This window comes from Telopea speciosissima, chromosome 10 (assembly GCF_018873765.1).
Source record: "Telopea speciosissima isolate NSW1024214 ecotype Mountain lineage chromosome 10, Tspe_v1, whole genome shotgun sequence".
NCBI classification, from domain to species: domain Eukaryota; kingdom Viridiplantae; phylum Streptophyta; class Magnoliopsida; order Proteales; family Proteaceae; genus Telopea; species Telopea speciosissima.
Window position 1 is genome coordinate 45,378,723 of NC_057925.1, and position 26,483 is coordinate 45,405,205.

General features: G+C 37.8%; 2 protein-coding genes across 6 annotated transcripts; one reads left to right on the forward strand and one right to left on the reverse strand.

Annotated features, from left to right (window-relative positions):
• Window positions 1-244: 244 nt before the first annotated feature.
• Window positions 245-8,240, forward strand: LOC122643888. 5 transcript variants are annotated; one of them, XR_006330185.1, is made up of 11 exons: window positions 245-291; window positions 418-536; window positions 2,308-2,446; window positions 2,573-2,869; window positions 2,961-3,108; window positions 3,777-4,757; window positions 4,853-5,091; window positions 5,184-5,257; window positions 7,544-7,696; window positions 7,739-7,915; window positions 7,999-8,240. XR_006330185.1 is itself a non-coding variant. In XM_043837458.1 (11 exons), the coding sequence occupies exons 2-11, from the start codon at window positions 481-483 to the stop codon at window positions 8,072-8,074; spliced, it is 2,145 nt and encodes a 714-aa protein (XP_043693393.1). In that variant the 5' UTR covers window positions 245-291; window positions 418-480; the 3' UTR covers window positions 8,075-8,240. The 5 variants fall into 5 exon arrangements, 4 of the variants coding, with proteins under 4 accessions (XP_043693393.1, XP_043693394.1, XP_043693395.1 ...); XM_043837458.1 differs by having other exon boundaries at window positions 7,544-7,652; window positions 7,890-7,915; XM_043837459.1 differs by having other exon boundaries at window positions 7,544-7,652; window positions 7,901-7,915.
• A 6,781-nt stretch (window positions 8,241-15,021) lies between these two features.
• LOC122641424 (small ubiquitin-related modifier 1-like) lies at window positions 15,022-18,044 on the reverse strand. Its single transcript, XM_043834661.1, has 3 exons — window positions 17,788-18,044; window positions 15,424-15,573; window positions 15,022-15,305 (listed from the first exon to the last, which is right to left on the reverse strand). The coding sequence occupies exons 1-3, from the start codon at window positions 17,869-17,871 to the stop codon at window positions 15,240-15,242; spliced, it is 300 nt and encodes a 99-aa protein (XP_043690596.1). The 5' UTR covers window positions 17,872-18,044; the 3' UTR covers window positions 15,022-15,239.
• Window positions 18,045-26,483: the final 8,439 nt, after the last annotated feature.

The window sequence follows — 26,483 nt, forward strand, 5'->3', positions numbered from 1 at the left end:
CTCTCTCTCTCTCTCTCTCAGCTTTAAGACTCAACTGCTTCTCTGTTATCTCTGGGGTTTCAGAATTTCGATTTCTGCATTGGTATTTGCGTGCGTGCAGTAACGACTAACGAGGTCATCCATCTTTTGTGCTCCTCGTCCCATCACCGCCGTGGACGTTTCCCTTGGGAACTCCTCACGAGCATTTTGCACACTCAAACGCGTTTATGGTGATTGCTCCTCCACCTCTTTCTCCCCTTCTTCGGTTGTTCCACTTCCTCCCTCATGGTATTTCATGGATCAAAGTTTCAGGTTCTCTTCCCCCCCCCCCCTCCCTCCCCCGATTTCTTCTTCCTTCCCCTTACAGTTTCATTTGCTTCTTAAATTCAGCTTGTGTTCGAAATTCTCTAATTGCTGTGTTTTGGGTCGACTTTGCAGCAGTTTCTGGATTTCGCATTTGTACTCTGCTCTTCTAACAGAGCTTAGAGTAGGATACCACCGATGGGGACAAACGGAAACGGCCAATGTTCCTTCCCTCTAACAAGTTTACAAATTGGGTAGGCTTTCTTCCTTCCATTTGGTGCATTTGTCGAGCAATTGATTTTGTCTATTCAAAACTGTTTCAATTCATCGGGGGGTCTGAATTTGTGCGTTCATGCTGCAGCTACATTAATCAGTTTAATATGATTTCATTCAAATCGATTTTATATGCCTTTTCTTCTTCTCTTTTCAACTTGTACAGTTGTACTGAACTCAACGACATCCCAAAGCATTAGATTCTTAAGATAGATTTGAAATTATATATCTCTACATTGAGTTTGGATACTGTTACTGAACTAATATAGTATCATATGCTGGGTGAGTGTGTTTTTGCTGAGTGCCAATTCCAATAAGAGCTGAACCATGTAGAATCTTAAGGTTTTCCTGGGGAAGGTTATCTTTCTCAAGACAAGGATGTGAAAGATTGATGATTACGGATGTCCCAAGGTTCTATGTTGCCCGTGTGTTCGTTTGTTGTCCATACATGATCTTTGAGAGTGACACAGGTCAATTGTTCTTTCTAGGCTAAGTGTCCCCATTCTTAATTCCTTGGCAACATTGATGTTGAACCTATTTCTTTGATTTCAAAATAACTCACATCGCTTGGATCAATCAATCAAACCATGTTACTTAAAGAATATCCTTCTTTTCAGAAAGAAATATCCTTGTTATTTGCTACCAAATGTTCCACAATGTGTAGAGCTGTTCTTTTGACGATAGAATCTCAGAAGTGTAGTATTGGTCCACAATCCACATAATCTAAAGTGTATGCTGAAGGTTTACATGGATGAGTAGTGGAATTCTATTTTCTCAACTTTCACTGAATTTTTATTTTGACTACATGTTTCTTGAAGAAACTTAGGAAGAAGTTTGCTGCTGTTGTGGGTGATTCTCTCATACCTTATACCTTTTTTTTTACTTTTTTTTGGGATCAGTTTTCATACCTTATACTTTGTTATTACTGATGAGTAGGAAAATCACAAGGTGTTAGTATTTTGAAAAAAAAAAAGGAATGCAGTTGTCATTTTACAGGTTGATTGCCACTTAATGTACCAGGGTTCATTTACAAATGTATTATAACAATGTTGGATGATTTTAAGTTTATTGGTATTCTCTTAGGGGATAAAGCTGATTGGAGGACAAGGATCATGTAGCCAACCCCATTTAGTTGGGATAAGGCTTAGTAGTTGTTGGTATTATCTTAGGGGATTTAACTGAACACAACAATCTCCACCAGCGATAAACAGGTCTAAACAGATTTATTTAGATGGTTCATTGTTATAAATCCACTTTAAACTGTCAAGTTTATCATCTAACAGCCATAATGGTTATTTGGGAAGAATACAGCAATTATAGCATGGTTCTTACTCCAAATGCATCCCCTCCCCCGAAAGAAGGAAAATTTCTTAGCCTCACATAAAAAACAAAGCATGATCTCTCTCTCTCTCTCATATAAGACTCCATACACTATATGTTTGACACATATCAAAGGTAGACCATAGTACTTTGGTCTTTGAGTGGCCCTAGATTTTAATTTTGGAGTAATATCTGTGGTTTTTGAGATTATTGATTGTATTATGCCCTTAGAAATAGCTATTATAATCTTCTGAATTGTGTATTTCATTTGTGCAACTTATTCTGTTCTCAATCACAGTAGCCTGTCACAAAAGGGAATGAATTAAGCTTCATTTACTCACACGTAATGCTTTTTTTTTACATTGATATTTAGCTGAACTAATGCTTCCACTATGAACAATTACACCTTGCTTTTGTGCTTTTGTACTACAGGGACTTACAGTCCTATCTTTCACATCTTAGCCTTTTTCTTCCCCCTGAGACAAAAAAAATCTACATATTGGTGGACAACCAACCATGGAAAAACTTGGATTCACGGGTTGCACACCTGTGGCAATTGATGGTTACCAAGGTTGGAACAAATACCTTCATGTATGAAATTTCAGTTGACTTCTATGTTGATACAAACATGACTTTTTTCCTCTCTTTCTTGTGGTATAAAAGACTTATAAGTGGTGTAATATATATTTCTCTACAGTCCAGATTGTCCCCATTTGCAAACACTAGAGTGCGACGAGAGAGAAAGGATCTTGGAAAGACGGTTGATTTGAAGAATGGTTCCAGTTCCTACTCGAGTAAAGCAAATAAATTTGAGAGATGGTTCCAATTGATCGAGGCAGCAACATTGTCACAGAAGAACTCTTTGCTGCCTGTGAAAAAACTGAAGAATTCTTTGCTCTCAAGCCATGACTTGTGTCGGACCCTGCATGGATTTATTGTATTTGAGGTTGCATGGGCTGATGTCCGTGGTATTAACTATTTGAATGAGCTTCAGGTACTGTATGTGTGTGTGTGCTTAATGCACCCTCTCTTTTTGTTTTTCTGTAGCTACTGTTGGCCATAATAGATTCTGTATCCAATCGCAGACAGATACATCAATGGCAATAGAGGCTAAATTGATGAAACGGTGGGAGTTTGATAGTATACAAAAAGCTACAGCATCAGTTTCTGCGTGGTTCTCTGGGACACAATCTGAACAGAACCTCTTGAAGGAATATCTCAGTTCCATCATTGGTACTCCTTTGTACTCCCATACTACTTGATTTAGTTAAAGTGAAGGCACAACAGGAAATGAATTCGTCGGGTCATTGTCCTTTCTACCCTTCTCTGCATCGGTTGTCACCCTTGCCACCCCCACCAGTCATATAAAACACAAATGACAATGTAGCACAAAGAATTCATGGGCCCAAATAGTTGCTTTTCAATTTTTATTTTGAAGGGCATGTAAAATTAGAAAGCTTGATTTCGAGATTTTGTCTTGAAATTTAGTAGAAGTCTATTTATGACATGTCAATGATTTTTGTCCTGGTAGACAATTGAACAATCCTTATTCATATACTAACAGCTAATTAGTTTTTACTAGTAATTGACACAATATACTATAGCATCAAACAATATTTATAGGTAGTAGATATTAGAGGGTATTAATTATTTTCTCTGAAGAATTAATAAGTGTTAAGACATTATTACCATATTAAGGTATTCATATTGGAGGGCTAGCTATAGATAATTTCCTTAAAAGTCCTCTTCGGTCCACTCCGTCAAATGGTGAGTTCTAGGCCCTTGCATGTATCCCATAAGAGCAGGGGCAGGATGTACTGTTTCCATCACCTGACCTGACTTAGTCATTCTTGGTTTAATCATTGATTTCTTTTGACTAATGCAGTTTGGAAACCTTACAGGAGAGGTGTTTTATGATACTCAAGAATATTTATCAATGATCGACCCTACTGATGGTGGTGACAATATTTGTATTGACATTGGGTGCGGTGAAGACGAATGCCCTGGTGACCTTGGTGGCAATTTTAACGTATACCCTGCAAATTCTGAATACAGAATGCTCACATATGACACAGCTCCGCCACCTACTGGCCTATACAAGAGAAGAAAAATAACAAACTACAATAGTGCTTGTGGGGACGTTGATGCATTTTCTGAGAAAACTCACTCTGAAATTGGTAGCACACCAAAACATAAGGGTACTTCAATTTCTGCCAGTAGTGATAGTGAAATTGCAGTTGAAGCTACCCAGTACAGGAATGTCTTGATTTTGTTCAAGTTCAATGACCCTTATCTTCCATTTATATTGAGGCCCATCATAATGTCTGATCTGCGATTACTTACGTTGGTGGAGTCGAGGCTTCCCTCTTGGGTTATTTTTCTTCAGTCATATCCAGTATTTTGCCATCTCTATCGTCCATGGATGTGTCCTCTAGCAAGAGCTCTGTATGTGCTGATTTCAATTGTCACAGTGCTTATAGGGTTTTATGACCTGTATAAAAATGTCCCGCTTCTGAAGGCTACTGCATCACGATTGTGTGGGCCCCTTGTTGACTGGATGGAAACTTGGGAGATGATTTCACGGATTAAGTACTTAGGGACTATGCTATTCCTACATAATTTTGAGAAAGCTATTAAATGGTTTTTAATGATTACTCGGGCTATTAGATCATTTCTTTCAGTTCTGACACAACCAATGGCTGGGCCTCTTGTTGATCTTTTTGGTTTCCTTCTCCCCATCTGGAATCTATGTCTCCAAGTAGTAGGAAGCTTTTGTTCGGTTATGTGGGTTTCAATTAGGTCTTCTTGCAGCTTAGTGGTGGACCTTGTGGAAATCTTATTCTTTCCAGTGCAGTCGATCCTTTCTTTCATATGGATCATAGGTATGAAATCAGCTGAGTTTGTTTTATTTGCCAGCCAAACTTTTATTGTCGTATTGTATTGACACTATCATTTGTTGATTTTTATTTTGTCACAGGCTCCTCCATTCTGTACCCAATATTTTGGGTCATCTCGGAAGTACTTTACACACCTATCCGCCTGGTTCTTTCGATTGGAAGTTCTGTATCTTTTGTCTATTCCGCTGTATATGATTTTGTGGAAGATATTTGTCTGTCCATCAGTAGTATATTTCAGTTTGCATCGGCTTCTGAGGCAACGATGAGCACATATGAAGTTTCCATGTGGCGTTCACTTTGGAATGATCTTTTCTCCCAGGTATTTAAGAATTCTATATGACCTTGCACTAATATTATTGAGTTGCATTCCATAGTTGTACTTATCAAATTAACTTTTCTTCTTCCTTGCAGGTTTTCCGTGCTCTTCGAAGCATAGTAAATGGCTTTGTTGCCTTCTTTGCAACCTGCAATAGGCACCGCTTAAGGTATGTTCTAGCCGTATATATTTCCTTTTTTCCCCCTTTCTTATCCATATTACTCTATGTTTTCTTGTAAAATGTTGATGACATCTTCCATAAAACAAGGTGTTATATTACACCTGATGTGCCATACCTGGATAAGATATAGATGAGATAACAAAAGCAAGAATTCTGCTCTACGACTTTAAGGTAAAGGACTTGGACTGAAACCAGGTTTATATGACAGTTATCAACTAAATATGTATTTGGAGAATGATTGATAGATGTACCTGGCTGTCACTTGCAATCAAATTTTCTGAAAACGTATTATATAAAAATCAAATGAAGCATTACAGTGAGACATTTAAGATCTCTAACAATAGAGCTAGGATACATTGTTGAGTTAATCACACCAATAGGTGTTCCCTAAAAAATGCGAGGGAAGGATTGCTGTCAACATAACCTGCTTTAGTAAGATTTGTATGGTTTGTACATATCTACCAGCTTACAGCTCAAGTCTCTCGCTGAGAACAGTGGCAATGAGTTCATAATAGTTGTCTTGGCTTCCCCTAAGCCCCACCTAGGCCTCGGCTACAACTTGGCTGTAGCCTTGGTTACCAAGGCCTTGCTTTAGGCATCATCATCTTAGTCACCTATGCCAGGTTTCGACCTAGGCGAATGCTATTTTAGGTTTTAGTTTCTTCTTCTTTTTTTTTTTCTTTTTGTTTTCAACTCATGTATGGTTTTATGCTTTTATGGTGCACCTTATTGCAGCTTATGATGTCTTAAGGGGGGTTAAAATTAACAAATTAATATAGTTATGTCCTAAAATCATGGTAATTAGAAAAACACACACTGTCTTGATCATTTATTGCATGTTTCAAAAGAATGTTGTATTGTCATTGTATGATTGGTGAAGGCTTAATGTCTCCCCTTTTGTTCATAGTGTATATTAGCTCTAAGTATACTAAATGTTAACATAACTTGGTTAGAATATAAGTAAACAATAAGTCTAATGAGATAACCTGAAAGGTCCTAAACTAAACTTGCTTTATGCATGCCTTAACCAATAAGGCCTTGCCTATGTGGTGCCTTTGGCCCGTAGACCCCAAGGCTCCCAGCCAGAACCTTGGCTCACCTTGGACCTCGAAGACCATGATGAGTTCAATTGTTGCCTGAAGGTCAACCATGTCAATTGGAGTGATTGTGTGCTAATTCATAGGGGTGGATGAATCACATCCTTACAGTTTTATACAGTGTATTTCCAGTACATCAATGAAAATTTGGCAAGACATTGACGTCCTTAGACTCTTTGATAGCTGGATTGAAGTGCTTCACTTTTGTAGCCTCTGTGGTTCAACTAATTGACATTCAAAACAACTTTTGCTCTTGCCTATGCTAAAGCTTTACAAAGAATGTCAAAGAGGGTGTCAGCATACATTACTAATGCTATTGCTCACCAACCTGAAGAGAGAGAGAGAGAGAGGTGGGGGGGGCGGAGGGAAGAATAATGGATTAGAGTATGGAAAGATCTGAAAGGAATTGTATTGAGAAAATATATATTTTTCTTTCGTCCAGGGCCTATGGAAAAGTGACATGGTACAGATTTAGAGGAGCTAGAAGAACAAGGGCCAGTCCAGAAATGACTTTGGAGAGAAGCGAGAAATAGAGTTGAATGGCATATCAGGATTTGTGTGGCCTACCCCATTTCCCAAACACAATACTAATGAAGGGAATTTTAGTAAAATATCATCAATAGTTAAGCTGGACTAACACCATTGTTGCTTGGGGCACCAAACACAATGTATATAATGTTGGGAACTCTGACCTAAGATACCCAAAAGGCAAGCAATCTTAGGTGTTATTTACCCATCTAATGAATTCTGTTTCTTTAAATGAGGCAGCCTTTAGTTATAAGTGTGAGTTCTGACATGGAATCTTCTCCATTTATATGAGACCACCACTACCTGGGCATCAACCGGTGGCAGAACCTAATATTTCCAATTTAACAGGGTTCTTATTCATTTCACATTGATCGATTCTCCTTTAAAAAAAAAGAAGATAAGATCTAGAATTTTGGAAATGTTATTTGGAATTTTATTGGAAATGTTCTGAAACTTAAAACCATTTTTTAATTACAAAATGATGAACATCAAGACATCTCATATCCTATCATTCCTTTTACCTTTTTTTGTTCTACTAATGTTTTGGAGTTGGATATTTGTTGGTCCTGACACGTTTCTTCACCTCCCCCCCCCCCCCCAAATCTTAATGAACACCACTAACGACATTCTTATATGTGCTTTTGTGCAGTATCTATAACCATATGCTGGAATTTCACCGGCAATTATCTTGCCTATCCCACAGATCAAGGACCCAGGACTCCAGTCATTGTAGACAGAAATTTGGAGCTCAGGATTTGGTAAGTTCTTGAATCATTGCCACAAAAACAAACAAATGTCAAACCTCGAATGCCCACTTTCCATTTTTCTCACATTTGTTGTCAAGCAAAAGAAATTCATCATGTTGTATCCTCTGGTACTAGCTATTATATGGAGACATAATTATCTATTTGTGCTTAGCTAGCTACAATTATTTGATGTTATGAATCTGGAGTCTCATTTATCTTTTGGTTGATTTCTTTGGTTTTGACTGACAGTTGGGTGCAAGGAACAGCCATGTCAAGTAAGTCCAAAACTCAGTTTTGAGTTCCAGTAGGAAGTAATTTTTAACTGTGGTTGAAATCCAAGAATCTATTTGAACTGCAGACACTCCCAGCAGACAATAGAAAAAGCACGGATGAGACTACCGCTGAGGGACATACAGGTCAATGACAGATATTAGAATTGCATATTTGCCTCTCATCTGAGCCACAGATCTTGGTAGAACTCCATTCAGTTTGTAGTTTCTATTCATTATCCATTCTTTTCACAGTCAACTCTTCTCAGCCTTTCCTGATGTAAATATTCATAAGAAAGCATGTGAAGTGCCCCCAATCCTCTTTTTTTTTTGTTTTTCTTCCCTCCTGCAGTCCCATCATTGTAATTATGTCAGCCATCAAATTCTTATGTAAGTTTCCATTATAGTAATGTTGATCTTCAAATGTGATTTTTCTGTCAGCTGGTTGGTCTTCAGAGGTCCTGTTGTTGAAAGGTTTGTCATCGTTAGTTGAGAATTGAGCCATATCTCTCAGATTATAGAATCGAAATATATCCAACAAAGGAATAATAAAGTAGGGGGGGCCTATGTACCACTTCATAACTGCCCAACATTTTGCTTTAGGCCTCGAAGGCCTCTAAATGGAATGAATAAAATAAATTTTAAAAAAAAAAAAAGCATCACATCATCACAATCCAACTAAATGGGGTTGACCGCCTGGATCTTTGATCTTCAATTAATACTATTTGAGGTTATACTAAGAACAAGGTCTAAGCTAAGCCTGTCTTTCTGCAGCAGTTCTTCTAATGTTATCTTAGGCATGTCTTTGGTTCTTTTGATTCCTTCAATAAGGATTAGGTCACTCCTTTGAATTAGGGTATCTGAAAGCCTTTGTTGAGCATGACTGTAGACATTGAATTTTGTCACCCCCCGGCGATGATGACAACAGGACACGGACAAACATCAGTATCTCTCTCAAGAAGGACTCTTGTCCCTACATCTAAATCAAATCACCCTAACATCCCTAAAATGACTTATAAGACCCTTTTACCAAATGCTGAAGGAGGTACTGCTCACCTTCCCCAACCACGGTGGTCCTGTTTCGACCAAAAAATGGTCCATTTGGACCTAACAAGTGAAATGAGGGGGACCATACTGTCCACGGTGCCGTAGACAGTGTCCCACGGCCTCGTGGAGGTCCCCCACGACAAGGGTGTACGGAGCCATGGCGCCGCAGGGGTTTTCAACGTCAATCTGCTGATGTCACCCACAGTGCCATGGAGAAGTCCCCCACGGTGCCGTGGAGGACTTCTTTGGCCCAAGCTGTGGGGCACCCTCCCCTATAAATAGGAGGGTCCCCCTCCCTCCAAAACACAGTTTTTTCGGGCAAAGGGACCCTCCCAGCTCATTTTTTTATCCCTTTTTTTTTCCCAATTCTCTCCCTCTTCAGCGTCTGTTGGAGCAAGACTCCAAAGGCATGGGTAGATTCTTCGATTACCCACTCGAGTAAAGAGCGGTTCTTGTCCCGCAACTTCGTTATCCCGTCAGTGTATGGATAACGAAAAATCCCCTTCGCAGTTGTTATTCTGTCTGCATACAGATAACGAGAATCCCTTATATAGCCGTTGCTCTGCCAGAAGTGAGTGACGAAACCCATCTCATATAGTCCTTACTCTGTCCGACAAGAGAGAGGCAAGCCGATCGTCTGTCTCCACCTGAGCCGTGGGACATCGCATATTTCGTATTTGGTGCATTTTCATTTATTTCTTGTATTTCTTGACAGGTATCTGTCTCTCTCCTTCTTATTATTTTTGGAGTAATGTAGACAATTAAAATAATTTGCTTTAGTGTACATAGTAAATGATTTCTTATTTGTCATGATTAGTACATCATAACCTAGCCTTGCATGTTAGTATATGATATATTATTAAGGGAGAATATTCGAAAATAAGCATCTAGTAAAAAGACCGGTTTATTCGAGCGAGGTGGGTGCCTAACACTTTCCCACTCTCGTAACCTGACTACTTATCCTGAATCTCTGACCAAACCATATGAAATCTCGTAGCCCTTTCCGCTAACCCCGGATGGGGCTACACCCATTGGGTCCTAGGCCCTAATCCTAGATGGTGACTCCATTTCTTTATGAAGTATGATCCCAATCCCCATGATGATATGTCGGAACGATACACCGTTATTCATCAAAGCTAATCTTTGTCGCCATAAGGCTGAGGAACCCTCGTCCCGAGAACCACGGTACTTACAATGACCATACCACCTCAAACGACTCTAACTAAGTTTTTCATGTATCGGAGCTATTTCCAACCCAACTCTAATGTATTCCTTATTTTATACTGAAAAATTGAATCGAACTGTTTACACCAAAACCGTGAAACCTTTTAATATATGTTTCGCTTTTGGTTTCAAATTTGAGACAATTTAGTTGAACAGTTTAAGTAAACCATTTAAATCGTATGTTAAACAGTTTAAGAATAAACAATCATGGTAAGAATAAATAAATCCCATTAATAAATTAAGAGACATTCAAACCTTTTGAATAAAATATTAGCACATGGAAACAACTATAACCTTACAATTATTAAAAGAAAACATACAATTTTTGGTGGGAGGAATAAAAAATTGTAAGAAAACCATCTCTTTCCATAATCACATGGAATAATAGAAACTTTATTATATCTGAATGCGTAGTGGAAATAATCGATTCGGATTTTTTTTCATATCCCATGAATACCAAACCATACAAGATTAACCACAAAAGAGTTAGTTAGATTTGCTAATCTAAAGAGTTTCAAGTGTTGCTCTTCCTCCAGGTAGTGGTTCTTCCTCCAACAAGCACACAAAGAAGGATGTTTATGAACCTTTTTTGGTGCAACCTAAGTTCTCCAAGTCAATGCAAAAATCTCTTCAAAACTTAAAAAAATACTAGGGTTTTGAACAAACCTTAACTCTCAAAAGCAAGAGAGCAAGAAGAAACAAGAGAGAGAAAGAGAGCCAGGAGAGTTAGGCCAGGGGAGGGGAGCCAGGCTTAGTCGTTCGTGGCTCCCTCGCATAGGCGTTTCTTTTATACGTGGGGAACTAATTGTGGTCCCCCACTGCTTGTGAAAGTCTATGACCCTCTCTCCTCCAAAATGTTTGACTTGAATCGCAACGTCCAATTCTAGTGCACGTCTAATTGGTGAAAAAGCAAAATCTTAAAGGAAAATAATTATTTATTTTAATTTCAATGGATAATTAAAGTTGTTGCACCCATGGAAGAAAAAATCGACTGAAACCTGTCGAAACCACCGAGTTAACTCGGTTTCACAGGTTTCTGAGACGAGTTGAAGGGGGATTTTATAAAATCCCTCGATTCGACTGGGCTTCGATGGTTTCGACTAGTTTCGACCATATTTCGGTGGTTTCGACACATATGCCCATCGAAACTAGGGAAAACTTGGCTCAAACTAAGACAAATAGTATTTATGCAAACTAGACAGACATGTTATGTCTAATATCATTTAAGTAAAATGTATTTCATTTACTTAAGATATTATTCATAAATAAGCAAATACCCTCTATTTGAATTAGGGTGTCAACGTCGGTTGTCTCTCGGCCTAGACGGCCTCATCAGTGTTAAGGTGTTCGGGCTTGCATTGGCGGACAATGTTTAATTTTGGTCGGTCGGTGTGGTCTTTAATCGGGCATCCTTAGGTCTTAAACGGGCCTCGGTCGGCTAGTGACCTATTTAACTCTAAACGGGCACTAAACGGTACTAAGCAAATAATGTCCTCCTAGCATTGCTCAAATTTAAATATTACAAATGCAATAAAATGCACAACTGCGCCTTGAACACGAGCGTAAATACCAATGCCTGGGTTCATTCACTTGTTAGATTATGGTAGAAGTTAATTAAAGAAGCCACCTTAATTCCAAATGTAATCCTTATTAGATTATAAGATCCCATCATAAAACAAACCCTATGAGGAAACGTGTTAGATTGAATCCACAAACAATTACTCAAAGACTGAAATTTTGATTTCGAGACTAAATAGAAAAAAGAAAAAAAGAGGTGGAATTTGGAAGGTTAATTAGGGTTAATGGTTTTTTTTTGGTAAATAATTAAGGTTAATGGTTACTTAGTCATTTAGGACGGTTAGGTTACCTAGGTCGTTAGGGAGTTGGAAGTTGGAACGTTTGCGTTTGGGTCTTTTCTCTTTTGGCCGTTTGACCATGATTGTGCCTTGGGGTTGGGGGTAGAATAGGTAATAATTAACACCCCTAATTTGAATCCAATAAAAATAGTTAAAAAATAAAATTTCAAAAGAAAAAAAAGTCAACCCCCCAGTTCAAGAACAACAATTGGATTTTCGACGATAAGTGCAATTTTCAACTTTCTAATATTGGGTTTTTTTTTCTAAAATCTAAAATTTTCATAAATCTTAATATGGTAAAACATTGCTAAAAACCAAAAGTGCAGTAAAATATTCATTTGTTTTGATTCCAAAAAAATATTTTCATTCAAAGCAATTTTGACAACATTGGCGCACACCAAATTAAGTTTGACCGGTACATAACTCCTTCAATATAAATCAGATTTAAGCAATCTTGGACTTGTTGAAAAGCTATCAAAACAAGACTTTCTAACGAATCCAATGTTGTTTAAATCTATTCATATTGAAGGAGTTATGTACCGGTTAAACCTTTTTCGATACCATGTCCAAGAACAATATACAGTATCAAACTTGGATCAAAACCACAAGAAATATTTTTAGTGTTCTCTATATGAAACCAATGCACGGATTGGATGTAAAATGTCAAAAATAGGCAACACAATAAGAATTAGGGCAAAAAAACAATTTCTGGGCTTCGAAACCAAGATTCGAGTTAGTCTGGAGAAAGTCCTAGGTTTCGACCGAGATATGGTCGAAATCGAGACGAACTCGATTTCTGGCTGATCGAAACCTATTCGAAACCCGAGTTTTAAAACCTTGGTTACATCATATCTATTAAATAAAATAAATTAATTATTTTATTAACAAATCATTTTCAAAATGAATAATTACATAATAACAATTATATACCAATCCTCCACTAATCAACATCATCATTATGGAATCTAGGGCACACATGTCAATATTACCAAATCCTATTCCATAGTACATGTCTATATCAAAGTGTCTGTGTACGTGATTGGAATTGCAAAATTGGATTTAAATATTTTGAATCATATATATAATTAAAATTTAATTTTATGTAAATAAATTTTGCAAACCATTTCTAAAATAGTACAAGATCCCGATTCTCAGCTGACTATTCATAGACAATCTCTCTTTCTTGATGTTCCCCAATCGGGCACTGAAAACCTTATTGAGCGACTCTTTCACTCACAAAACGCTTACCCACAGCCAACATATAGAATTTGGACCATAGGACTTTCGTCATTGATATACTAAAGTACGCGTTCATATTTTGTAGTGACAAGCCCGATCAAGTATAGGGGTTCAGTGATTATGTCTATCCCTTACCTACAACTGATAATAATACATGCAAAAATCGACATGATAAGATTCTTTGCCAACACGCACATGTGTATGCACACACTACCACTGTATAATGAAATATTGCAATTTTTTTTCTTAAGATAATGAAAATTTACACGATTATTTTATTGATCATTGATCTGCTTTCTACATTTCAGCCATTAAATCCATGTTGTTGTGACCCCATTATCTCCTCCCCTCTCTCTTGCTGCTCTTCGTCGCAACTCACCAGTGCTTTTCATCTATCTCCACTCTCTCCTCTCCGCTTTCTCCCCCTCTTTACCCGTCCACTCTCGACCCTACCCCAACCCCTCCCTCGCCGCCCTATCTCTTTTCTCCACCCCACCCCTGTTTCATGAAACGTCGTTTTCCAATATAAAGACTCCGGAGGCCCGGCCTGCAAGTGGACATTATCATACTGACACTCCAATTTGAGAAATTCCACATTTAATCTTGTCAGAGTCCCCTGATCTTTAAAGAGATGAGGAGAAGAAAAAAGTACAAAATCAAAAGCATTTCTTCCCAAAGGTTGTCGTTTCTTCTATTCTTTTCCTGCCTGCTTTCTGTCAGGAAAGATATTCGAAATTGCTTGTCATTTATGTTTATATGACTTTGAAAAGATATATCCCAATTGGAGATTTCCTGTGTCCCAAGAAAAGAAAATTGAATGATTCTACTGCTCTGTTTGTTTCGGTTTTAAATTTAACCTGAAAATTTCCTTCAAACAATTTCTCATGTAAAATTTTAACATTTCTCTTAATGTTTCGAATTTCGGGGATTTAAGATAGTCAGCCAGTATCACCGTTGCCATGAGATAAGCATAACTGCTAAACAAAAAATGCAAATATGCCACTGATCCGCTGGCTGCTAATGAGTAGGAACTACACAGATGCCAGGTCTTGAATTCCTGTGAAGAGGGAAGAGGGGGGGGGGGGAGGAGGAGATGACCAGCAGTAGGGATAGGGAAGAAAGAGGGGGGTGTAGTGGGGGTAAAGAGAATGGGATTGCAAATTGACAGATTTAAAGGCTAAAATGCAGAGATGGAGATCCAACAATCAATAAAATGTTAGCTTATACAATTCTATTACACAGTGCTAGTATGTAAATCCCCCCTCCCTAATAAATAATACAACCAAATCTGAAATTTCCTTTAAAATTTAAACCATTCATGGATGAACCGAAGGAAACAATAATAAGCTCTTCTCATCTTTCACTCATAAACCAAAACCTTCTCATGGTCATAGGTCAGGGTGCATCATCCCCAAAAGCCAGGTAAAGGAATTAATGTGAGACATTTCAAATAGATGATCCCTCCGAGTCATAACTCATAAGGGGCTTAAAACCATGGCATCATGAAAACATGGTATCACATATGTTCCAATCTATAGTGATTCTTAAATCCTCGCTTGCCTCCATATAGCTACGGGGCAGAGAGAGCATCTCAACGATATCTGCTATGCCACATGAGTACAGGAGAATGGAGATGCTTTCTCAAGCCCAAAGATCATTGAAGACATAAAAGCAAGAGACCCGGACTCACTCGGACCTCAGTCGTTACAAAATCACAGACAACAAATATGAGTATCCACAGAACAGCAAACAAAAGCTGCACCATATGGTGGCATCACATATCATGCTGTAGGGATTTAGAAATTTCCTTACTAGTATGAGCAGGTTCTAGTCTGAGACATTAGGCAGCACCAGAGTCCAACAGATGATACTTAATACAAGATATTGCCCATGCTACAATTCCAGGAAATTGAAGTACCTGAATTTTAATTCCTTCTACAGAAAAAATCTACCCATCCCTTTATCTAGGCAGTTGCACCACCTGTCTGGTGCAGCATTGCGTCAATCTCATCCCCATCTTCCATCTCAAGCTGCAATGAAGAAGGTAGAGTTAGAGCTTTGGTCTTTGACATGTATGGACTGATCATTAAACCCCCTATTGATGAAACAAGAAAAAGCAAAGCAAGAATGCAGGAGCAATAGAGAGACCTCATCAGGAGTCTGTTCTCCTCGGAGACGACGGCCATCAAACAAAAATGCAATTGAGTTGAGCTCCACAGATTGTCGATCACAGTATGCATTCATGAGCTTCCGCAGCTGAGTGCTTCTCTTGATCCTAAAGAACACTTCATTTCCATCCTAAAAGCAGAAACAGCAAAATCAACAGATGTTAAGTGTGTTGCCAAACTGCATCAGTGTCTGTCGCAGAGCAGTGACAACAAACCATTTGAAAACCCTCAGTAACAATACTGGAAATAAAACCGAGTTCTAAAATAGTATAGTGAGAATTCTAATGACCAAGAATAGGATTATGAATAAAGGACATTCTGGCAGGAGCATTTCATATTATAGACTTAGTACTAATAAGCAGGAAGAGTCACTGCTGACTCAAGGCTTGATGAAATAGCAATTGAAATCAAAATGTCAAGCAGAACAATCGAGAATATCATCCAGGAAGGGTCTGGTTAAGTTGGTTACCGGTTGATGTGTACATGAAACCAGAACAGATTCAAACTGAGTAGTCAAGCTGAATCAAGATTTGCCAATACCCATATATGTTTTACTGTGCTTAATTGCCAGAACTCACCAGCTTACAAGAACAAAGATGTTCATTTATTCTATCAGCAATACAATACTTGCTGCAGACTCTATCTTAATAACAAAAAGCATGAAAAATCATTGGAGAAGTGTGCATGAGTGTACATTGGCATTACAGCTATGATATCAAACAAGTGTGCACAAGGATCAACAGAACCAGCAGAAATGGTGAATGAACCCCAGTTTTTGTGGAATATTCAAATTTGAACTTTGGGCCAGGCTATCGGATATTTCAGACAACTGATCACAGAGCCGGAAAATCCACAGCCCCTGTGCATCAGATCCACAGTCTACAAATGCAACCTAACAAAGATAACCAGAATAACATATAGTACCACTATACAGTGCCATGATAACTTACTAGAGTAATGGTTTACACAACCACACTACACACAATCAATATTCATATTGGATTATGATGAACATGTAACAGTGACTCCCCACCTCAGAATCAACTTAATAACACATAGGGAAAGCTAATCTCTGACAAAATCCTCTCAAACAAAGAGCTATTTATATAAAATAATAGCACTCAATATCCTGGAATGCATTTTTAAGTCTGAAATCACTATTCAAAGAAAGAGAAAAGTGAGGAACTAAAAGAAAATTTAAATACTGAAAATAATTGGAAGAAAAACCACACTTCTTATCCAACTTTAAAAAATTTAGCCTCAATCACAAAATTGTTTTATCTATTAGCATCTCAAGGCCTAAAACCATCTCCTACCCACTCATTTCTATGGTTACCCACGGGGTTCTAGGAATATCAATTTGATTCCAAAACTACCAACGCCCCATGATGATGGGAATGGAGACCACATTACTAATATGACAACACATGTGAGGGATGCTCCAAGATGAAAAATAATCAAATGTTCCCCCTCCAAAAAACATGACTGAAACTTAATCACTTATCTAATCTGCAAATACTATACAAAAAGATCCTCTCAGCATGTGCTAATTAGGATTTTGGATTCCGTGTTTCCCATTTTTAACAACGTTTGTACTGCAGTATACACACACAAACTCTTTAACAATAGACATTATTCTATCTCTTTTCTTCTCCTATATCATATTCCACCTTGAAAATTATCAGTGCATACTCCACCACTGTTTCAGACTGAGAGACTCAAATCACGTGTTCCAACTAGAAGGCCATGAGAGCATATAATAGGTCATGTAGGATTTACAGTTTTCGGACATAACTGGCATTAATCCCAGAAACTTCACATCCTCGAGTAAAAGCCAAATCAATTTCAAGTAAAAAAAAAATCAAGCAGGAATGACACCATCAGTTACTGGGTTTTCCCCTTCACAGTAAAACATAACATCATTCAAAACACAAGCATACAGTGCATTAGGTTAAAAAATTAGCACATTACAGAACTTTGAAGTTTGCAAAATAAAAAAAGGAAGAATCTAAACAAGTGAATGATCATAATCCGATCATAGAAGTAGATGAAATACTCTTGACAAATGATAATTATGAGCAAAACGGAGCCTACATATCCAAATTACATAACCACAAGGAGTTCTGAAGCACCAGTAAACTCCAGAAATACGTGCAGTCAAACCGAGAAACCCTAAAACTGAACTATCTAAGTAAAAGGTCTGTTAATGGAACCAAATACATGTCGAAGAACGCAGAGGATCGAAGTAACGGAAACAAGGAATCAAAAAACAGCGCCAAAGATGAACCCTAGTGGAACGAATCGAGAAGGTAAAGCGAAAAGCATAAGAGAAAGAGGATCAAACCTGACCCTTGACCTTGAGATTGATGTGAGCCACCGACTGATCGGTGGGCTTCTTGTCTTCCTCTTGGTTCGTTACAGCCGACATTCTCTCTCCCTCTCTCTCGTTGTCTCTCTCTCCGCTATTCGCAGGTAACGACGCGAGACGATGAGGCTTCGCCTTCCCTTTCTCCGCTGCAAACTCACGCAACCGCAAGGACACTGCGTACAGTGTTTTCTTCGTCGCTGTTTCCTTCGTTTTCTTCACCCAATTGTACTTTTTTGTAATAAACTTCAGGGAAGCAGTTTTCTGTACGAGAGTGTGGCTTACGCCAGCATTCCCATGTGTCAATCTCTTTCTTCCTTAAAATAAAGGGGTAGAGATGTCTTGTCACATGGGGGGAGAAGAGAGATAGACTCATGGGAGTGCTGGTGTAGGCCACACTCCTGGACAGAGATCTTTTTCCCTAAACGTCAACCAATAAAAAGAACTTTTGTTTTTGTACCAATACAAGCACAGAAGGGTATCAAGTTCCTCAAGTCTCAATTCTTCAAGGAAAATGTAAAGAGGCGAAAAATAAATCAACGGCTCAGATTGCTTGGATGAATTGAAAGGGCCTCTCGGGCAGAGAGATCAAGAGAGAAAAGCACACAAAAAATCCGGAAAATCCAGATCCCATTGACCCGCAGCCTCAAGTCAATACGGAATTAATTTTTAATTGAAACAAAGTATTATTTTCATTTTTTGGAAAAGGAACGCCACCCGGTTGTGCGTTTGGGTGTGTACCTGCGTCAGACACACATGGGCGCAAAATGACCAACCCAACCCCATAGAAAAACAATGTTGTAGTGGTGTACTGGACATTTCATGTTTGGTTGTGTATGGATGCAAGTACACCCAAACACACGATCCGGGGTAAGTTCTTTCTTCTTTTTTTTTAAGGGTTTTTTACAAATGTCTCCCTAAAAATACTCATTTGTCTAAATGCATCCTTACAACTTTTCTAATTGCAAATTTTCCCCTACTTTCAAAATAGTGTAGCATTTTGGTCCAATCCGTTAGTTTGGAAGGTTAGATGTTAGTTTCAGGGAATCTAATGACCAAAATGCCCTTGTGACAAAAACCCACAAAAATTAAAGAGTAAAATGATCAAATCGCCCTCATCTTTCCCAAATCGTTTAGGATTTGAAACTGAAAATCAAACCTTAAACCATTTGGGGAAGATGAACCCTAAAATCAAGATTTTCCAATGCTAGATCCTTTGAGAAGCGCAAAATCACAGAGAGGTCCACAGAGATCTCCATCCCTTGCCTAAAAAGCTCGTTCTCATAGCATCCTTGGTAGGAAGAAATGAGAGAAGGTGGCACAAAATAGCATCTGGTAGATCACTGAAGTCCACATCCTTACTGGTTCTTTGGAGCTTCCTTTGTCCTCCTCCACTATTATCTTCCATATTGGTCTTTCCTCTGCTTGATTTGTCTAACACAAGAAAACACCAGAATTGTCAACTAAAAAAACAAAAACATAATCCACACACAGAATCTCTGTGATTTTGCGCTTCTCAGAGGACCTGGCATTGGAAAATCTTGATTTTAGGGTTCATCTTCCGCAAATGGTTTAGGGTTTGATTTTCAGTTGCAAACCCTAAACAATTTTGCGCTTCTCAGTGATCCCATGTGTTTCTAATTATACAGTTGCACCTCCTGAGTTCCCATTCCATTAGTTAGGTGTTACGGTTTTGGTTAAATTTGTCCTCAAATGACTAATATACCCCTTTCAGGGTGTGAGCTTACCATTTTGCCCATATGGCATCCCTAATACCGTAATGAAGGCGTTTTTTCATATTTACCCTCATTTGTTGGATCGATCATGACAGTATAATGATCCAAGATTAAGAACCATGATTCTGAGATGCTATAACTAATTTATTTTGTGAATTTGTCCTTTGGAGATAAGCATATCTATGTTAGACCGTATAAAGATACTTCTGCCAATTTATAAATAGGAAAACATAAATTTACATACGGGAGAGCGTTCTCGGATTTTAAATCTATCGAATATTAGGCAGAGTTGCAATGAGGTTCCTAATAATGATGCATAACATACTCCGTGTTAGGGTTTAGGGTTTAAGCACAAGGTTGCTTAAAGCATTACACCCTCAGTATCTAGTTTGGAATACCCAGACTGCTGCCTCCAGCTAGTATTTATAGGGAACTAGGGTTTAGGTCAGATGGATTAATTACAAGATTGCCCCTCACAGTCTGAGTATTAATACAAGTATGATTATATTAGATCATATGAAAGGATATTACATAAATACCCTTACAATCTCCTCTTATGTTCTACATATATCCACCACACATATATAGAAACCATTGTTCAATCAATAATTGAATCAATATAAATTGAATATCAATAATCCAATAAATCAAAAAAGTAATAAGTAAATTTCAAGAAATAAAACTAGAGTTTTAGGTCAAAACTAAACCCAACAATAAATCTGAAGTTCCACATGCAAGTGGCTAAACCAAAAGAAATAATCAAAAAGAAAAGTTCTTGCAATCCATGTGACTTTACTCATCAAGTAAGTCATCCTCATCGAGATCCAAGTTCAACCGTTCTCCTCCATCTTCGTCATTCTCTGTAATTTGTCAAATATGAATTTCATAAGATAATATGATTCAATCATTTGTACAATAGTATCTAGTTCAACAATAAGAACTTAGTACATTCCATATATGGCTGAAGGTAAATAAAAAATAATAAGTATCATCAAGTTTCTTTACAAGAACTCGATCATATATAGTCTCTATCATAAGGACCATACCATATTTCCATTTGGAATACTGTGTTCGTCATATCAGTCATAGATTTATATTGTATCATCAAATTTGGAATGGTACACCATACTATGAAAGACATGTCATCAAATTTGGAATGACATACAGACTTGCACAATATCATTGAAACATATCAGACATTTTTCATATTCCTTTGTGGAATAACAAAGTAAGAAAAGTTCACATGAAGAATTTGCTACACCATCAAATTTGGAATGGTTTCACAAACCCTCATACTTAGTAACCTAACTAAGTTATCTAAAACATGTAAACTATCTCGAATGCTTTCCAAGGCTAGATGAGATTCGAATAATTCAAAATAATACTGAATTAGGTTAAGACTTGACTAAATAGTCTTTAACCCCATCTTCCCCGTAGTTTTGAATGTTCGATCTTTGTTCAATCCCTTTATAAGGGTATCTGCCGTATTATCCTTCGATCTCACATCAATCAAAGTGATAATCCCTTGTTCTGTTCTATAATTCAGCATGGCCTGTTTCAGCCTGATGTGTCTCCTCTTACCATTAAAGAGTGAGTTATTCACAATCGTCTTTGTTGCTTGATTATCATAGAATATAGATATGGAGTTTAACTTAAAACTCTTCAATGGAATATCCATGATCAGATCCTTCATCCACTCTACTTCATCTTCTGCAGAGGCTAGAGCATAAAGTTTTGATTCCATAGATGACAGAGCAATACAAGTCTGTCTCTTGGACTTCCATGCTACAGCTGCTCCTCCTAATGTAAATACATAATCACTAGTGGATCTGCTGTCTCCCAAATCTGAGCACCAAGATGCATCAGAATATCCTTCCAAAGTTGGAGGATGTCCAGTATAACATAGAGCATAACCTAGAGTACCCTTAAGGTATGTCATCAGCCTCGTTAGGGCATCCCAATGCTCTTTTCTAAGATTACTAGTGAAACGACTCAGCATGCCTACCTTAAAGGCTATATCTGGCCTAGTGTAATTCATTGCATACATGAGACTACCAATCAGTCTAGAATATTCTAACTGATTCACGGTGTCGCCTGTGTTAGGTTTCAACCGTTTGTTATAGTCATAGGGTGTCTCAATCAGTTTACACTCACTGTATCCCCAACTAGAAAGTAGCCTCTCAATGTAATGAGACTGACTAAGGGTGATCCCTTACTCGTCGAAGCTTACTCTCATTCCAAGAACGGTGTCTACCACACCAAGATCTTTCATGTCGAATTCTTTAGACAATGTTTTTTTAATGTCACTCACTACAGAGAGATCAGAACCTAGAATCAACATGTCATCTACATACAAGCAAATAATCGCGACTTTGTTTGACTCAAACCAAAAGTAAAGGTACTTATCCGAGTCGCTAGTCCAAAAACCAAGGCTCTTTACTATCTTTTCAAATTTCTCATGCCACAATTTAGGTGCTTGTTTAAGACCATAGAGAGATTTTTTTAATTTACAAACTCTTTTTTCAGAACCTTCCATGACAAACCCTTCAGGTTGGTTCATGTAGATTTCTTCTATTAGGTCTCCATTAAGGAAAGCTATTTTTACATCCATTTGATGCACAACATAGTGCTTAATAGATGCTATGGCAAGAAGAATCCTTATCGTTGCCAAATGGCAGACCGGGGAGTAGATGTCAAAATAATCTATCCCTCTCACCTGGGTATAGCCCTTAGCTACTAACCGTGCTTTATACCTGGCTATAGACCCATCTGGATTAAGTTTCTTCTTCAATACTCACTTACACCCTATTGTCTTAGTCCCTTTAGGCAGATCAACAAGGTGTCAGGTCTCATTTTGCATTAAGGAGCTCATTTCCTCATCAATGGCTTCTTTTCATAGCAGTGAGTCCCTAGATCTCATCGCTTTCTTATAGGTGGATGGATCAACCTCTAAATGGTGTTGGAAAATACATTTCTCCATAAACTGATTTTGATGATAACAAACATTAAGATTAATACTAATATTCTATTCTTTAAGCAAGCTTCATAGTCAGACGTTGGAAGCATCAAGCATCCAGGAAAGACTTGATCAACGGAGCTCACAACAGAAGAGTTAAGGAAAAGAAGAAATTTAAAGATTGAAGAACATCTTCTAAAGGAAGCCAAGAATTAATAAGACAAAGACTCTCCAAGAAGATTCAAGTGCATTAGAACACATTTCTTTACATGTGCATATCACATTGCATTCACATGTAAGAGACCCTAGGAGGAACTCATTCCCATGCCCTAGACTCAAGAAACATGGCCATTAAAGTGTTGGACAAAAACCTATGAAGTACCAAGCAAGCTGGACCAAAAATCCCCTTGACAGATAATAAAAAATAGGACAACTGTCTGTCGGTCGACCTACAGACTCTGTCGATCGACCTACAGAATATAAAAAACACACACCTATTTTCAGTAGCCTGTCGGTTGCAACCGACAGAACTATAGGTCGACCGACACTTGTAGGTCGATCCATAGGTCGACCGACAATCGACCGACAGCCCCAAACTTGGCCTTAACGACTAGTTTTTCAACGGCTAGTTTTCTATGGTCGATCGACAACCTTTATAGGTCGACCGACAGTCTAAAAATATGACTGTTTTATAACCGTTGGAGAACAAACAAACTCCAACTTTTGGCTTTATAAAACACATCCAAACAAGAAACAAAACACATCTTTTAATAGAAAAAGTGCATAGTATATTTGCAAAAGTACAAAAGTGAAAATTTATCATTGAGCTAAATTATTCAATTCAAGCTCTTCAAAGAGATCTTACAAAGCTCTTAACTCTCCACTCTCTCCAACTCATGCCATCAAGGAGAATCATCTAGGAGACTCAAGGTGCATCACTCTCATTCATATCATTGAGCACCATCACTCAAAGGGTAAAAGTATCACTATTCTTTGATAGGTATTTATACCAAACTTCTATTGTATTTATTTGTTTATGCTTTTGACTTGATAAAGCATTGTTGTATTAATCTAGACCGTACTTAGATTAGTACAAGGACCCTCTCATCCTTAAGAGATTGAAAGGATACTCTTATCCTGGAACTAAGATTGTAAGGATCCTCTTGTCCTGTTAAAAAGAGTTGTAAATGTGTCATTTCCCCACCTATTGTATTGAAAGAAAAATACTAGTGGAATTCTCTCAAGGTTGAGAGGAGTGGACGTAGGCTAAGTTAGCCGAACCACTATAAATCTTGTGCCTCATTTACTCTTGCTTTTTATATTTAATATAAGTGTGCAACTAATCGAAAAAGAGGCAAAATCTACTAGTGGTAGCCTATTCACCCCCCTCTAGGTTACCCAACAATTGGTATCAGAGTGGGAGCTCAAAACTAAGACCATATTTATCTTTATATTGTGCTAAAAATGATCCATGGCATCATCATCTTCTACACACAAAATTGAGGGGCTCAACACTTCTAGGCCACCATACTTTGATGGTGAAGGATTTGCCTATTGGAAGTGTAGATTTAAAAATTATGTGTGTGCTCATGATATTGATGTATGGACTGTGATTGAGGAAGGTCCCTTCCAAATCACAAAAGAAGTTGGAAAAAAAATTATACCTAAGGAGAAATCAGAATGGACACCATCGGATAAAACACACATACAACAAAACTACAAAACTATTGCATTCCTACAATGTGCTCTTAGTGAAAAGAAATTCAATAGAACTAGTATGTGTAACACGGCTAAAGAGATGTTTGATACTCTTGTGGTTACCTATGAAGAAACATCACAAGTTAAACAACTCAAAATTGACAAGCTTATTCATAAATATGAATTGTTTAAAATGTTTGATAATGAAAGTATTTCTAACATGTTTACTAGGTTTACTAATATTATTTACAAGTTGAAAAGCTTAGGAAAGGAATACACCAAAGCGGAGAATGTAAGGAAGATCTTGAGATCACTACCCTTCAAATGGAGACCAATGGTGACCGCCATCAAACAAGCAAAAGATCTAGAGGTCCTACACATGGATGAATTGATGGGTACTCTACAAACCCATGAAGTTGAACTCCTTGAAGATGATAAAGTCATAGAAGTAAAAGAACCAAGGAGAAAGTCCATCGCACTCAAGACCTCTTGTGAATCCGAAGAAGAAGAAAGCGATGAAGAAGATGTAGAGAAAGAAATCTCTCTAATCACAAGGAAATTTCAAAAATTCCTAAGAAAGAGAGGAGGAAGATTCTACAAAGGACAACCATCAAAAGAAATCAAAGGTAAAACATACACAAAGGAAAAACCTTTCAATACTAACAAGGACATTGTGTGTTATAAATGTAGAAAGCCCGGACACTTCAAAACCGAGTGCCCCAAGCTAAAAGGAAAGGAAAGTAGAAAGAAAAAGGCTTGCACCGCCGAGATATCATGGGATTCAAGTGATAGTGAAGAAGAAAATAATGAATCCGATGAAGAGACCGTCAACTTAGCACTAATGGCTCACAACAATGATGATGACGAGGTAAACTCTCCCTATCATAGCTCCTTATCGGTTTGCAATGATGATTTAGAATATGAAGAACTTCAAGAGGCCTTTAAAGAACTTTATAATGTAAGTCTCCAAGATGAAGCTTCTAAAAAGGCCTTAGAAAAAGAAGTAGCCAATCTTCTACACAAAATTGATGAGTTGACTTCACATGCACACAATCTAGAAGAAGAAAATAAGAATCTAACCTCCACATTGCACACCTTTACTAAGGGTCAAAAGACCTTAGATACATTATTAGGAAACCCACAAAAGGGACCTCAAAATAAAGAAGGTCTAGGCTATGATGGTAAAAGATCACATCAAGCCAAAGGAAAGGAAAAGATGAGAACTCCAAAATAGAGAAAATCAAACCAAGGCCAAACCTTACATCCCATTGTATGTGAAAAATATCATTTACCCGGGCATGAAACTTGCATCGGTGCCTATATTGATGGTAAGGTGATATATAAAGAATCGGATACAAAAAGAAAGCATCATGCATTCTACTATACTTCTCAAAAGAGGACTGACAAACCTCAAAGAGAATTTGTGCCCCAAAGGCCACAAAAGCAATATCCCAAGCCTAAGCCATTTCAACCATATAGGCAAAATACTTCATATATGCCATATGCACCCCAAAGACCTCAAAATCACTATAGACCAAACACATACACTAGGCCCCATGATCACCAAAGGGCCTATATCAACAATAAGTCTTACACATCGTAAAATTACTATGTTCCATATAGACACTATGAATTTCAAGGACCAAGAAGAACCCAAAGATCATTTGGACATAAAAAACCTACATCTATCACACCTATAACACAAAATCAAAATTCTAGAAGAGCTTGGATACCTAAGGGTATGATCAATCCTAACCTCAATGGACCTATGAGATTATGGGGACTAACATATAATTGATTGCTTTCGTAGGTATGCTTGAAGAGCAAGGAAGCAATTGAATGGTATATTGATAGTAGATGCTCCAAGCATATGACGGCTAACCCCAATCTATTCACCAAGCTAAACAAGTACAATGGAGGAATGGTGATATTTGGGGACAATAGCAAAGGAAAAATCATTGGCATCGGTGAAATCACCATTGAAGGTACAATCATATCCAATGTACGCCTAGTTGACAATTTAAAGTATAATTTGCTTAGTGTGAGTCAACTATGTAAGATAGGATATAGTGTCATTTTCAAAACCTCTCATTGCTTAGTGAAAAATTCAAATAATAAGACTATCTTGAAAGGAATTAGGAAAAATAATATCTATATTTGCTTATTGGATGAAGCTAATTCTAGTAATACATGTCTTATGTCAAATGATGTTGATCCCTACCTATGGCATAGTAAATTACGACATGTTAATGTAAAAGTGATTAAGACCATCGCATCTAAGAATT

Excerpts from the sequence above, each read along its gene's own strand:
- LOC122641424 (XM_043834661.1), bottom strand. The coding sequence starts at position 17,871 with ATGTCGGCTGTAACGAACCAAGAGGAAGACAAGAAGCCCACCGATCAG. Across the intron at positions 15,574-17,787 it reads ATCTCAAGGTCAAGGGTCAG|GATGGAAATGAAGTGTTCTT; the intron begins GTTTGATCCTCT and ends TTCTGCTTTTAG. Across the intron at positions 15,306-15,423 it reads GAGAACAGACTCCTGATGAG|CTTGAGATGGAAGATGGGGA; the intron begins GTCTCTCTATTG and ends TCTTCATTGCAG.
- LOC122643888 (XM_043837458.1), top strand. The coding sequence starts at position 481 with ATGGGGACAAACGGAAACGGCCAATGTTCCTTCCCTCTAACAAGTTTA. Across the intron at positions 537-2,307 it reads CTAACAAGTTTACAAATTGG|GGACTTACAGTCCTATCTTT; the intron begins GTAGGCTTTCTT and ends TTTGTACTACAG. Across the intron at positions 3,109-3,776 it reads ATATCTCAGTTCCATCATTG|GAGAGGTGTTTTATGATACT; the intron begins GTACTCCTTTGT and ends GAAACCTTACAG.